The sequence below is a fragment of the Metopolophium dirhodum genome, chromosome 7 (genome assembly GCF_019925205.1).
Source record: "Metopolophium dirhodum isolate CAU chromosome 7, ASM1992520v1, whole genome shotgun sequence".
In the NCBI taxonomy this organism is placed as follows: Eukaryota; Metazoa; Arthropoda; class Insecta; order Hemiptera; family Aphididae; genus Metopolophium; species Metopolophium dirhodum.
The window spans coordinates 14,850,646-14,866,677 of record NC_083566.1 but is presented as its reverse complement, the minus strand read 5'-3'; the positions used below and the strand labels follow the sequence as shown (position 1 = coordinate 14,866,677).

Genomic DNA, 16,032 nt, shown 5'->3' with positions numbered 1-16,032 from the left:
AAACTAGTAACGTCCCTACCACTGCTTATAAGTTATGAGTTAACGAATTGCGGAATTAAAATTCCCCGGCCAAATTATCATTGCCCTAGGAAAAAATATTTCCAGACAATAATATTACTCATAAGTCATAACGCACAAGTCACCACACCGTGAAAATGATTGGACAACAATTTTTGGACGATTATTATTTTAAACCACATTATTAATATTTAATTTCCGTGGCAAGTGCATGACGCAAAAACTTCGTCATGTTCTCTTCCCCGTGGTACACAAATACACAATATACATCGAGATATAGATTAACAGTGGTTGTACAGCTTTTAAATAGACACGTCTAAGGCAGTGTCTAGACAGTATTATTAGTATAGTAAGTAAAGTTGTAACTATGATAAAATACAGAATACAAAATACAGCAGATACACTTGGTCATGGTTGTAAGTTACAACTTGTAACATGTCGCAGTAGACACCAAATTTGTCATGAAAATTAATTTCATTAAGTCAGAACATTAAGTTCATCATACATTGATATTATCTGACTTCGTAGTTCGTGGTTCGTCATCCACAGTCTATCACTATGCACTATAGTACTCTTCTTGAGTCTATAACTATTCATATTGCTACCATCCACGGACCAACCACACCAGTCGTTATCACAGCCGTTTTGGGGCGCACTGGCCCTATCCGTTCCAATGCACTGACTGTCTGCGCGACCGACATGATGTACGGCACGGTGTCGATGCTCGCGTACGGCCATCTTGTTTGTTATTCCGTTTCCGCACCGAATCCGTGTAACGTGAACGAACGTCCGCCGCCGTCGTTACCGACGCGAAATTGGAACTGCATATCCGCGGTGTCCGCGGTATTTAATGGTCTGTATTTTGTATTAATTTACTGACGCTCTACGCCATCCGGAAAATCGCTCTATACAACATTCGACGCACGTGCCGTTGTGACTGACGGTCGCAGAAATTGGGCGTACACTGAGCAAGCCAGTCAAGTTCGTTTTGGCCGACAAAAAATCGGAACACAAGCGCACCGCCACGCCATTTGGCAAACGAAACAAGAACAGAAAGTCAAAAACGAGTCCTTTGCCCCGTATTATGAACCACATGGTCGAACGGGACAGTCAGAATGACGTTCCGGAAGAAATGGACATCACTGAAGGTATGAAGCCGCAGCCGTTTGTCCAATAGCTACTATTGTTATATTTTGTTTATTGACTTATCCATATATCGTGTATTATCCGTTTCGTAAGCCCCCGATAACTTCGATGACATGATTTCCTCTTTTCGTTTCGGTTAGTCGACTCGAGTCAATTGTAATTATAATTATTGTCCCTGCCGTTTTATGCATTTTCCGGGTGTTCGTCAATTGTTTTCGTTCAATTCAACGGTGACAATCGTGACAACGCATTAATGCTTTTGTGTTACATACGAAGTATTCATAGGGGCCAACAAAATACTCGTTTGGTTGATGATGAATTGATTGAACCTACCTATCAACAATTATTTACAACACTCAATTTCATGTAGATAGGTACTATAATAGGCAGTCATCGTTTAAATATTTCTGATTTCTGTCGCTTGTTAGTGTTTTATCGTTTTTTTTAAAAATACATTAAGTTTTAGAGCTCCTTTAATTTTATACTATAGTGTGATCACTAATTACTGACTCAGCATTATATAGAATAATCTCAAATTACAAAAGCCATTTCTATTACAGTGTACATATGTATTGGTCAGCTTTCCTTTTTTACAGTAATGTATAAAAAAAAAATGAACTACACTGTAGAATTTAGAAAAGTGTTTTGAACAATAGACATTTGAAAATTATTTAATTCATTTCATTAATTGTAGGAGTTTCAATCATATGTTCAATAATAATGACTTATTTTTGTCTGTTATCATTAGGTATGATAACTTAATAGGAATTAGTGTAAGTATTTGTCTGTTGATGAAAATAACACTAAGTGAAAGAAACATTTATACTTATAACATATTTTATTTTAAATCCTGTTGGTTTCCTTAATTAATAATATAGTCAATATTAAGTCAGTAAGAACATAACATACATATTGAAATTTATTTTAACAATGGATGAATTTTTATTCATAGTAAGTACCTAAATTTTAAAGCAGCACACAACACAAAAAAAAAATATTGTTCAAATTATTATTAAATGCTAAATCATTGTATAATCAGAACTACTAAAAACGATTTTGTCAAATTCCAATCTAAAAAAAATATTTATTAAGGATATATTGAGCTATCTAGAATAATTGTGTGATGTCACTGGGCAGAGCTCAGCTTAATCACCTATATAACGCATGTAGCATTGCTCGCTTTACACAATGATTTACCAATCTAATCATTCTATTTTTCATGTTAGATGAATGTAGAAATTTGTGATTTTCTGTGCTAAAGATGATAGAAGTATCCAGAATTTAAAGTTTGGTTCTTTTTTAATATTAAAAATACTAAAAGAGATGTTTTTGTTACATACTTAAGTAGTTACAACGACGCAACACAGATTATTTTTCATACACATTTTACATATTAAAAAAAACAACACTTTAGAACAATTCTGGTTCCACAAACATTTTTAATACATAAAAACACACTACATACATACAACAAAAATCAGATAATATACTTTATAGGTAGGTAAATTACTGTGTGAGTAGAAACCTCCACCATTATTCTTGGAATTGAACCTTCTTTCAAATTACCTAAAATAAAATATTTGTTGTGCTTTGTTCTCCTTTAAATACTATGGACTTGTTTTCATATTATAAATGTACAGGTTTTTTTTTTTTTTTTTATAATTTATTAATATATTAAAGTAACTTTTTATTAATTATTAAAACAAAAATAATAGTTTAAATTTTTTTTTAAAAATACTTGCACTGAATTGAATGATTTAATGTCAAGAACTTACATTATTGATGAATCATTACTTTTATCAACATACTTACTTTTAATAATTTGAGGGATGCATAATTTTTACCTCCATACTATTGTGTTTTAAGAGTAATGAGTAATATGAAAAAAAATGTTGTGGTATTGTACCTAATTTTAAACTTATTTTAGTTATAAGTTCTAATATAACATTTAACAAATCATGATAAAATATAAATAATTTGATTAATGTTGTATATTTTGTTTATTTGTAGCGCTAACCAATGAAGTATCGCCTTTGATGTTGGGCAACGCTCAGGAGATGCCAATCATTAATGATCTAGTACCTGAAGCAATTATTTCAACTGATGTAGAGATGGAAGAAGGTAACTAATAATTATTATTCATTTTTTATTAATAATTTAACACTTATTTAAGTCAGTTAATTGTCTACCTACTTAGCTTATTTTCTTACTTAGTGATGAAATGTTAAGTACCTGATATTATAACAATTTTAAATTTTAATTTTGTTGATGACTTCTCTTACTGTAAAATAATTAATTTTAATTTTAATTAGATATTATCGTTTATAAAATATAATTATATTATTGTAAATTTAACTGATTTACTGACTACTCGTATAATAAACTAACCCTGGATTACAATTATTTTATTTTTAGACAATGCACGACCAGAAGCAACTTTTAGATTTGAAATTGAAAATTTCAGTAAATCTAAGGAACAAAGACTATCGCCTCCTTGTTATGTTCGTGATCTTCCATGGAAAATAATGATAATGCATAGAGTAAGCCAAGACAATCGATCTGCTAAACCTGCTCAGCCTTCTGTTGGTTTTTTTCTTCAAGTATGTATATATTTTTTATTATCTTATTCACAATTAGTAGTATTGATCTTTATTTATTATACTTATAGTTATTACCACAAAATCCGTAATCACTTTTATTTTTTAATTAGTGTAATGGTGATTCAGAAAATACCTCCTGGAGCGTTAATGCAAGTGCTGAACTTCGTGTTATATCGCAAAAAGAGGGTATCAGTAATGTTGAACGTAAAATTCAACATCTGTTTTACCCAAAAGAGAATGACTGGGGATTTAGTTTTTTCATGTCTTGGGAAGATATAACGGACGAAGCCAAAGGATTTATTAAAAATGATACAGTTACATTTGAAGTGAGTTTAATATACTGTTTATATTATCAAATATTTGACTATTAGATTCTGAGCGGAGTGATAAAATATCCACACTGACAAACCGTATCTGCCAGAATTGTTTTTCGTATACAATGATATTATATCATTGAATTCAAATTTAATTCCATTCATTACACACTAATACAGTTACCTACTTGTGACCACCTACTGTATAACAGATCGACATCCACTTACCCACTTTTTTACTTTGCTTTTGTTTTTATTTATTAGAGTTAAATTTGTTAAATTTCTCCCCTCACTTAGAAAAAAATACTTTTTTTCAGTTTAAAACATTTATAAATCTTAATTTTTTTACTTTTCTAATGAAAACTATACTAATAATAGTGAACTCATCTTTAATAGGTATCTGTAACAGCTGATGCACCGCATGGTGTAAGTTGGGATTCGAAAAAACATACTGGATATGTAGGTCTGAAAAACCAAGGTGCCACATGCTATATGAACTCACTTTTACAAGCGTTATATTTCACTAATCAACTACGTAAGGTAAATATAATCTTCAATTTTATAATTATTTTATATTTTTCTTATTATATTCTTATAACATTTGATCACAAATACATTTTTTTTAGGCTGTATATAAAATGCCTACTGAAAGTGATGATAGCAATAAAAGTGTTGCATTAGCATTACAAAGGGTATTCCACGAGCTTCAATTTTATGATAAACCTGTTGGAACAAAAAAACTAACTAAAAGTTTTGGATGGGAAACACTTGATTCATTTATGCAACATGATGTTCAAGAATTTTTAAGAGTCGTATGTATAATATTTTTAATCAAAAAATGTATTTAATTTATATTAAATTTTTCTGATTTATTTATTTAAGTTGCTCGATAAATTAGAAAATAAAATGAAAGGCACATGTGTTGAGGGCACTATACCTAAGTTATTCGAGGGTAAAATGATTGTAAGTTTAAAAAAAACTTTTCTATACATTTAAAATATATTTAACAGAAACACTTATATTATATTTATTTCAGTCGTACATAAATTGTAAAAATGTCGATTACTCTTCAAAGCGAACTGAAACATTTTATGATATTCAGCTCAATATAAAAGGAAAAAAAAACAGTAAGTTATATACAATAATCTCCTTATAGGCTTATTTCACAGATGCATGTATGATGCATAAGAAATGCTTGACTGGCGATCCAGGTGTATAAGGCTTAGGCTTTAAACAAATAGAAGAATAATAGTTGTGGCTTGAAATGGGCATTATATCGTAATTATTGATAAGGAAATATATATATTTTTTTAATTTTAATTTCTTAAATTATACTAATAGATTTTTATTTTCCAAGTCTTGTCTGCAAAGAATCCAGGTCAAAATATCCAAGGACAAAATACCTGCATTAAATAATCATGAAAAATGTTTTCTGTTTTTAATTCAAATACTTAATAAACATTAAAAATTAAAATACGGAACAGATATTTTTAAATGTTATAGTCAATAGACTACAATTTATTTAATAAAATTAGCAATAACATTTAGTTAATTGTGAATATCTCTGCTACCATCATTCTAATACTCACAGAGATGCTTTAACTTATTTATTCTACTACTACTTTTGATCTGTGGTGGATGGTTATCCAATAGTAGAAAATTAACTTTTATCTCGTCAGCTGTATTTTGCAATCTATGTCCACATTTTCAAATCTTTCTGAATGACCTAAATCTATTTTATTGAATAATTGCATTTTTAATAATAATAAATATTATTACTAAGTTTGAATATTAATAGTTCCATCAATATAAAAATATACAATACATATCCTACATTATTAAATAATATTAAGGATCTTAATTGTATTGATTTAGATTTAAAATATACTAATTTTTACTAATATGAATTGCTTAAAGTTTCAAGTTCTGGGTTAGTTGCTATTACACATATCACATTATATATTATGTGAGCTGAACTTTGTGAACTTTGATTATTTTTTATTATTAACTTAAAGTTGGTAAATTTATTATCTATAAAAGAAGAAATTATTTTTGTTTGGATATTTTGACTCAGTACTGGGTGGTTACAGGTCATGCACTTACACTACTAGCAAAATTTTATTACAAGAAAACAATTGCGGCGCCTTTCAAATACTATTTTTTTTTAAATTTATTTCCCATTAATAAATACTATTTAGTATTTAATACTAACAGTAAGGTTCAAACTTTATCCCCTTCTATATAATTACTTAAAATTAAACATTCGATATTCATTATTATTAATTGTTCTTATTTTGACCTTAAAATAAATACAACAACTTAATATTAATTGTTTTGTTGTTTTTCTTAGCTAAGGTTTTAACTTTTTAATAAAAATAATATCCCTATACTATTTAGTATTTTTTATTTTCTTAAAGTTTATGAGTCATTCAAAGATTATATACAAGTTGAGATACTAGATGGTGATAACAGATATGATGCTGGAGAGTATGGTTTACAAGATGCTGAAAAAGGAGTTATATTTGCATCATTCCCGCCTGTTTTTTATTTACACCTTATGCGATTTCAATATGATCCAGTTACAGATAGTTCTGTTAAATTCAATGATAGGTAAATTGAATGTTATTATTTATGTTTTGTTCAAAATCATTGCATTTTAATATTATTAATTCAAACATTAATGTTCTAGATTTGAGTTTTATGATAAAATTAATTTGGATCAGTATTTAAAAGTAAAAGAAGATACCCCAGCTGATTACATATTGCATGCAGTTCTTGTTCATAGTGGGGATAATCATGGTGGACATTATGTTGTTTTTATTAATCCTAAAGGCGACGGAAAGGTAGTTTTACAATATAATATTAAATTTATTACAAAATATCACATGTTAATTATTTTTTTATCAGTGGTGTAAATTTGATGATGATGTTGTCTCAAGATGCCCTAAAGAAGAAGCTATCGAACATAATTTTGGTGGCAATGATGGAGACGAGAATATGATGCCGATAAAGCAATGTACAAATGCATATATGTTGGTTTATATTCGTGATTCTGAATTAAAAAATGTGTTACAGGAAGTTACAATTAATGATATACCAAAAGAGGTTAGTAAAAGTATTAATTAATGATTATCTAATGCAAATTAGTTAATGAAAATGATGTTATGTGCTGTATTTAGGGTATTATGTTGATGATTTTGTATGTGTTTAGTTGGTAGAACGATTGCAAGATGAAAAACGTATTGAAACAATAAGAAGAAAAGAGCGAAATGATTTACATATATATACCAATATACAAGTTTTTTTGGAAGATTGTTTTGATAGTTATTTGGGAATAGACTTGTTTGATTTGGAGCAACCTACCTTCCGAACAGTCAAAGTAAAAAAAAACAATAATTTAGAAGAAGTCCATCAATTATTAGCAGAAACTTTTGTAAGTAAATTAAATATATTTTTCAATTTATGTATCCAAAACCTAAAATATTTTTAATTTTTTTTAGAAATATCAATCAAATCAAATAAGAATTTGGCCACTTATTGCCAGTAAACATGAATCTTTGAGACCTATGTATCTTGATGGAGAAGCGAATGCTTTAAAAACTATTCAAGATTTACATGATAATTCATCAACTACATGGAATATTTGGTTAGAGTTAGTAGAGCCAGGTGTTAGTTCGTTAATACCTTTTGATAGAAGTAATCAGTCTCTGATTTTCTTCAAATTGTTTATACCAGAAGAGAGGCTGTTAGTTTATTGTGGTTACCATTTTGCAAACTTTGAAACACCATTAGGTAAATAATTTTTGTTTAAAAAAAAAATCAATTATAACATAACCAAATAATTGTATTTATTTTAAAGATTCTCTTATTAACATCATGAACAAACGAGCTGGTTTTGAGGAAGATACCAAACTTGCAATTTATAAAGAAACTAACAAAAATGAAATAGAAAAGATAACTAAACTTGATGATCCAATTTGTGAAGTAAGAATGACAATTTTATATTTTATTTTTTAATTATATGTTTTAACAAATATATTTTTACATGAAGATAATTCAGACTTCAACTTATGGAGAGATATTAATCTACCAAAAAGAAGAACTTGTGAAAACTTATCCTTCTGTTACGGATCATTTTAAGTAAGTTTAATTAATAATATAAAAAAAATTAATATATAATTATATAATATTTTATTCATTTAGAAATATTTGTTCTCAAGTGTATATAACATTTTGTGATAAACTTATTCCTAATGATCCTGGATTTACCTTGGGATTACCTATGTGGATGTTGTACCACGATATGTTACAATCAGTTGCTGAAAGAGTATCTGTTGATCAACGCAAATTACAGATTTATTTTAGTGTTAAGTATGTGCAAAAATTATATATTTTTGTATCCTTCGATATTTCATATTTCTTGTTTAAGCAGTGGTCAAAAGGAATGTCCTGGTGAACCAATTAAAAACTCTTATAATGGACCAATTCGAGACCTCATAACAAATAACAGTTATGGTAAACGATATCCTAAGAAATTCTTTTATCAGGAAATGCATATGCCAGTTGATGAGTTAGAAAGCAAGAAACCTGTTAAAGTAAGTTCAACATATTTTGTGAAATAAAAAGTCTCTTTTATAAAATATTTTTTTAAATTTATTTTGCAGATTATTTGGTGTGGTCCCAAATTAAAAGACGAAAGAGAAATAATTTTGTATCTTAATAAGAATGATACCTCATGTACTCATTTTTATGAAGTATTACATGGTAGTGTAGAATTGTCACCCGAAGGATCTGGAAAATTCAGGTATTGTTATTTTAAACATAAATTTAGTGATGGGCACTACCAAATAGTTTGTACAATTTATTGTCATTAGATTGAATAGATATTATTAACCATCGATTTTTTGAAAAATTTTCGAGTGATTTTTCGATATTATCGACCGAATTTGCTAATTTATAAAATAATTGAATATTTAGATAGTTTGATATATTTAACTTGATAGTGCCCATCACTAAACATAATGTTACCTTTCTTAATATTGTCAATAAAATACATTATAAACATTTTAGAACGCTAGAAATTATGTCAGCTAAAATAAGTAAGTGGTTCAATCCTGGAGTGAAAATGCCCGACATTGCAACAGTTTTCCCAGCAAAATACTATAGGTAAATAATAAAATAAATTAAAAATATCATGTTTTTGATATTGTTGGATTAATTTATTATTATTAATTTTATTTTTGTATACAGAGTAGAAGAAGTACCAACAGATGAAATGGAACTCAGTGAAAATGAATTATTAGTTCCTGTTAATCATTTTTCAAAAGAAGTATACTCCACTTTTGGTACTCCTTTTCTTATTAAAATTATACATGTAAGTGAAAGGCTAATTTTATTAATATTGAAATATATATTAATAAATTCATGTATTAATGATATTATTTAGGAGGAGACTTTAGCAGATGTAAAAGAGCGAATTGTTAACAAGACTGGTATTCTAGACAAAGAGCTGGAAAAAGTGAGTTAATTTTATTGAAATTTAAAAAAAAGTTATTCTAATTCAAATTTTTAATTTTAGTATAAATTTGCAATTTGCCAAGGAGTCAGAGCAAATTTTATTCCTGATACTCATATTATGAGCTTACAAGATTTTAAAGCACCTCCTACCTGTAAGTTTTATAATACTATTTAAATGATGGGCAGGAATTATATATGACAACAACCATGACATACATATATTGAAAATGATTTGATCTAAAATAAAACAGAACATTTTATGAAAAATTTGCTTTTGCAAAAGCTATACGATTTTAAATATTGTACAGATTTAAAACTATATCATATTGAGTAGTAATTGAAGTCTTTATGAATAAAAAAATTTATAAGAAGAGTGTCCTCGGGTGGCAATTGCTTTCATCTGGTTTGGTCAGACTACACCACTTTATAAATTGGTTTTGGTCGTAAGCTTTCATTTTTAACAATTTGCTTTGGCTGTAAGGTCACTTGTGTTATTGAATTTTAGCAAAATAAAGCAGACTATGCAGTTAGAATAATAAAGTGACACTAGTGTAAGTACAGCACTCATTGCATGTCCACTAAATCTAATGACATCTCTCCCCCCTCCCCCCTATTAAACACTCTTTTGGGACAAGAAATCTCACTGCTGGGAGATTAAAACGTGCCTGTATGACTGAGGCTTATAACAGGCCAGGTGCTGATCCGCACATTTCCTTCGCTCAAAATCATTTTTGTATACTACGCTTAATCATTAAATTAAATGTTATAGTGACCTACCCAGTACCCAATAATAGTTATGGTCAAACCCTACTATTCTTTAAAAGCAAGAAGTTTCATGATTTTTATTAGTATTGGTGAGTCATTGGAGACTAAAATAAAATAAGATTAGATTGTAGAACCTTGTATAAATAGCCACTCCATGGTTTTTATGATTTAAATTTAACTCACAGCTACTTTTTTATTGCATATTTAAACAAACATTATTGCAAAGTTGTTTTCAAGAATCTAAAATAATTTAATTTCTTACACCCATTGACATTACCTTTATCATAATAGTAGCATAATCTGGGTTTGTGGAATGTAGTCAATTTAGTCGTCATTATAAGTATATTGTATTCGTTAAATAAATAATTGAATTAATAACTAAAAACATTTATTTATTATATTTCTTAACAAGTTGACTGAACCTACCAATTTCGCTGGTCTTGCAATGAACGCATTGTGTTTCAAATATGCACTCAGTAGTTTTTATATATGCTGGCTGAGTATCATTTGATAATCAAATGTTTGAGTTTCTGGCTTGAGAAATTCCCTAAGTATAAATTAATAAATAATCTCAAAAAAAAGTATCATCCATGATATAAGACAAAATCGTCAAGTATAAGTAAAATATTAAGGGGGACAATTAAAAGTTTGAGGTGTATTAAGACACACAAGGCTGTCAACCTGTAATCCAACTAAATCTAGAAGATGAAAGTTAGGTCTACCTTACAAATTATTTTAAAATCCCTAACTTTAATGTATGCGACTAGAAAATTCTTTTTTCTTAAAGTTATAAAATTAATTTTTTTACATGGAAAAATCAATATCTTAATGTAAAAAATGTATTGTAAATATTATTTTCTATGAATTTCAGCTCAAGGACAAGGCCAACGACCATGGTTGGGCATGGAACATCCAAATAAAACTAAACGCACACGGTTAAATTATTTAGAAAAAGCTATTAAAATCTATAACTGAAAATTTATTCATACACATTAAGTATCTTGAATAATTTTTAAATTAAATACAGTGTGTGATAGTAATGGCAAGATGATATACTGGTGATAAACCTTTTTACCTATGTGTGTTTTTGCGTTTGATTAAAATTGCTATTCTATTTTATGTATAATTCTGCTTGAATTTAAAACAATTTTTAAATGTTTTAAAGGGTACTTACTATATTTTTATTTTTTATTCTACGGATCATAGTACTTTATAAATACTACTATATTCATATTAAATATAAAATATATATGTGGTATATTTACAAACTCAATTTTACTGTAAAGTATATTTTATAAAACCTTCACTCAGACATTCAAAACAATATTCAATGTTGCTAATTTTACTATAAAATATTAATACCTGTAAATGTTGAATAATAGTCTTAAACATTCAGTAAGTGTGTTTAAGTGACAGATTTACATCATGACTATTCAATATTGTCCTATCTTTGCAAATTAAGTATTGATTTAATTTCTGTGTTTTTAGTATTTTGGCAGTTATTTTTAAATTGGATTTTAAAAAGAATTTGACTTAACATAATACTTAAAATATAGTTGACAAGACAAAAAATTGACTTTAAACATATAATTTCAATTGATATTGCTGCCACCATTACAATGTAAATCCGTTACTGTTAGGTGTAACATATTTTGTTAACCTTCACTAATTAGACCTATTTATTACATCATTTTTAAATATAGAATCAGAATGTTTATTTATTTTTAAAGGCAATGTAATTGTGTAAATAAATTCAATTATTTGTTTTTATATTTTTTTTTTTTTTGTTCATTTATTTTTAAATTATATTAGTGATATTACTAACAACATTTTAGAATTAAAATGACAAATCATTGTTAGCCAACAGAATTGTTTTTATTTCCCATCGTTTCCAGTCATAAATTCAAGTTTATATTAATATTAATATATTCAAGTCTATAATATACACTAGCTATATAATCAAAAATAAACGATTAAAATGTTTTTAGGTATAAATTAATGCATACATTTTGAAACTCAAAATCCTACATTGTGCTATGAACTGAATTACACTGGGAATTTACTGTTATTGTATTTTAACTTTATTTTTTTTCAAATAAAACTATACAATATTAAACTCGACAAATAAAATGAAAATATGACTCCAGCTCCTTTGCTCTTGGATTAGGTTCAGAGTTACAAAAGTATTTATTTTTAATACATTTACACTAATAATATATTATAATTAAAAGTAAATAGTACTATATGAACAATTATTTTACGATTTAACAGAGTTGAACAATATCATTTAAGCAGCCTGCACGTGACCTGCTTTCTAAAAAAATACTAAACAAAGGTCGAAAATTTCATAGATCTATAAATAGAACAAACAACAAAATGAACCAAAATATACAAAAATTGAAAACAGTATAATTCATTGTTCCTACTTTCTAAGAATCAACAAATAGGGGAGAGTGTGATAAGTTGAGGAGACAGGTAAGATGACAAATTGATTATATTTCTTATCAAATTATGGTAATAATCTCCTGTATATGGTAATTGAAGATGAAGATTCACCGGAATTAAACAAAGTTATGAAAATATCATATTATGGGAGAAGATTTGGTAAAGGTAACAGTGAATCATTAAATAGTACTTGAGAATTATTTAACTATTTTGTTTAACTACAGTAACAAATATATTTTTTTAATGATATTTTACATTGGGTACCCGTAAATATGTTGGCTGTTACTTACTGTAATGTAGAATGTATATTTTCTAGATAAAAACTTATTAAACCAAATTTATACGTATTGGTTAGAAGATGGAAGTAAGAGGAGAGTTTAAAAATAAAACAGGGTGGTATTATTTTGTAACGGTTTTCAATACAGGGTGGGTGGGTGATTTATGGTGACCCTTGCCATACATATAATATTGTACTTCAGCACCACTACAGTTAGTTAAGGTAAAAATTAAAAATTCTCAGTACTTTTTAAACAAAATCAGTAAAAACAAATGTTTGGTAACCTTGGTTAGACACTTAGACCGTCTTCGCTTAAATAGTCTTTGACTGATGTTAGTTATTCTTCTAAAAATATCGAAAAATAATTATTCGTTCGGTCAAAAATGTATTAAGAACAAGGTTCATAAAATATACAATTAATAAATTGATAAATAATGTAAATAAATAAATAGATATATAGCTGCGGTGTTGTAGAAAGATCGCATGTTGTGAGCCCCAAATTTGATGTTTTGAGTTGAAATCTCCTCCTGATAAGAACGTGTTACCAAGGGATTGAAAGTAGAGGTTAAAGTCAGCGGTAGTTATTTTATTGGCCTGACCAGGAGAGCAGTAAACAGCGGAGATAGTGGTGGGAATGTGATTTAGCAATAAGGAAATATTAGTGGCTTGAATGAGTGAGGTTTGAAACTGAGGAAGAACAGTGTGGTTTATATTGGATTTGATTAATATTACCGATCCAGCGGAGTCTACGTCAATTGGTCGTGGTAAAATTGGTCGTTTTGTAAATTACGAAGAAACGCGGATTGGTAAAATGGACAGGAAGGGGAAAAGGAAAAATCCAAAATTTTCTATTACAATTTGGAATTGTTATGCTGATGAAAATATAACCTTCCAAAAACCAATAATTCGGTAGAAGAATGGCATAATGGGTTTTCATCCAAATTAAATGCTGTTCACCCTAACATTTGGAAATTTATAAGAGCCCTACAAAAAGAAGGGCCAATATTGCACTGGAGCAGAAACCCCTAGGAAACGGAAAAAATATAATGACACCGCTGAGAGGATAAATACAATATATAAAACATTTTATAATAGAACATTTGATGAATATAATATATCTGTGATAGCTCATAACTTATAATTATTATTTATTTTTTATCACATATTATTTTACGAAAAATGACGGCCAAATATTATTTTTTACACAGATTATTTTATATATTTATTATTTTCACACATATTATTACATATATTATTAATTTACAAAAAATGACAAACAAAAATTATTTTTTATAACTTATAATTTTTTTTTTTTTGAAAAGTATTACTGCTGGGTAATTTTTTTTCTTATGTTACTTATTGTTGTTTTTGTATTAGCTCACATATTATACTTATTGTAAACATATATTACAGATTGTATATTTAAATTAAATAAAATAAAATATTTTCACACATATTATTCCATATTAATTAAAGAAAAATTACGACCAAAATACATATTATTTTGTAAACGACCAATTGACTGTACCCCGATCCAGTGTGGGCTGTTCTGTCAGGATGATCACAGTGATATGTAGTATAACCTGGGATACGGAATGTTGGGAATGGACTTAAGTGGGCTTCGCAAATTAAGATAATATTAATATTTTTTTCAATAGTAAAAGCTCTGAGTTTGGTTTTTGTCTAGTTATGCCATTTGCGTTCCAAAGAAGGAGAATGATAGGGTGAGAGATAAGTTTATGACTGTTTTGCATTATTGGGAATAATAAGGCTGTTTATGAGGGTGGTTATAAAGAGGTTATAAGAGGACTTATTAAGTTTTTTAATTCATCAATGAAGGATAAGAGCTTTGATGGGAGTGAGACGGGTTCTATTAGATCAGCGTTTCCCAAACCATGGGTCGCGACCCATCATTGGGTCGTGAAATTTTTTTGATGGGTCGCGACTCGCAGTTACGATTACAGTTATTTTAGTTGTAAATTGATAAATAGTATAAATAACTAGTATTGTAGAATAAATGACGTAAAGTTATTACGATTATGGAATTTTTTTTGTGACAGTAAATGGCTGATAAAGTTGGCATATTTAGTAGATATTTTTACCATACTTAATGATTTAAATTTGTCGATGCAAGGTAAAAATTTTGACATTTTTGATCAATCAAAAAAAATTGCTTCGTTCAAAAAAAAAATTATTATTTACAAAAAAAAAGTAGAAATAGGAAATATTGATATGTTTTTTGTACTTAGCAAGCTTCTAGAAGAAGACGACTCAGTGAATGTTAATGATATCAAAACAATTATTTCATTGCATTTAAATCAAATATCAATTGCATTGAATAGTTATTTCCCAAAAGATATTCGTGACGATTTTCAATGGATTGAATCCTTTTACTGTTTCTATTGAGGAGTTGAACTTCAATACGCTTCTTGAAACTCAGGTTATCGATCTTTCTTATGATAAAACTTATGAACATAAATTTAAAAATGAAACTCTTGTAGATTTTTGGTGTGCAGTAAATAATGAATATCCAGAACTTTCAATTAATGCAATAAAAAAACTATTACTTTTTCCTACCACTTATTTGTGCGAAAAAGGATTTGCTACCATGGCCAATATTAAAATAAAACAAAGAAACAGATTAGATGTCACACATGACATGCGCATTACCTTATCTAAAATTGTATCCCAGTGGGAAATTTTATGCAACAGTGTCCAAAATCAAAATTCACACTAAATTTTCTATTATACTAATTTTTTGTATTTTATATTTTTATTATAATTTATTTTATTTATTTATTTATTAAGTTATTATTATTCAGTATATTGTAATCGTATTGTATTTTATAAAAAACTCAATGATAAAATGGATTATAATAAAAATCTTATTTATTTACGGCATACTTTTTTTTTGGGAGGGGGGGGGGGGGTCGCGTACCTAATAAAGATT

At 28.0% G+C, this 16,032-nt stretch overlaps 1 protein-coding gene across 2 annotated transcripts; it reads left to right on the top strand.

Annotated features, from left to right (window-relative positions):
• Positions 1–730: 730 nt before the first annotated feature.
• On the top strand, positions 731–12,229 carry LOC132949376 (ubiquitin carboxyl-terminal hydrolase 7). 2 transcript variants are annotated; one of them, XM_061020236.1, is made up of 23 exons: positions 731–1,166; positions 3,175–3,285; positions 3,580–3,764; positions 3,875–4,090; positions 4,475–4,618; positions 4,705–4,890; positions 4,961–5,041; positions 5,115–5,205; positions 6,496–6,688; positions 6,768–6,921; positions 6,986–7,185; positions 7,295–7,511; positions 7,579–7,870; positions 7,938–8,062; positions 8,130–8,218; positions 8,282–8,449; positions 8,511–8,673; positions 8,743–8,882; positions 9,149–9,244; positions 9,329–9,452; positions 9,525–9,596; positions 9,657–9,747; positions 11,232–12,229. In XM_061020236.1, the coding sequence occupies exons 1-23, from the start codon at positions 1,103–1,105 to the stop codon at positions 11,333–11,335; spliced, it is 3,306 nt and encodes a 1,101-aa protein (XP_060876219.1). In that variant the 5' UTR covers positions 731–1,102; the 3' UTR covers positions 11,336–12,229. The 2 variants fall into 2 exon arrangements, with proteins under 2 accessions (XP_060876219.1, XP_060876218.1); XM_061020235.1 differs by having other exon boundaries at positions 732–1,166; positions 6,986–7,183; positions 7,290–7,511.
• Positions 12,230–16,032: the final 3,803 nt, after the last annotated feature.

Coding starts and splice junctions, on each gene's coding strand:
- LOC132949376 (XM_061020235.1), top strand. CDS start 1,103: ATGAACCACATGGTCGAACGGGACAGTCAGAATGACGTTCCGGAAGAA. Junction 9,245..9,328: donor TTCCCAGCAAAATACTATAG/GTAAATAATAAA, acceptor TTTTGTATACAG/AGTAGAAGAAGTACCAACAG. Junction 9,748..11,231: donor TTTTAAAGCACCTCCTACCT/GTAAGTTTTATA, acceptor TATGAATTTCAG/CTCAAGGACAAGGCCAACGA.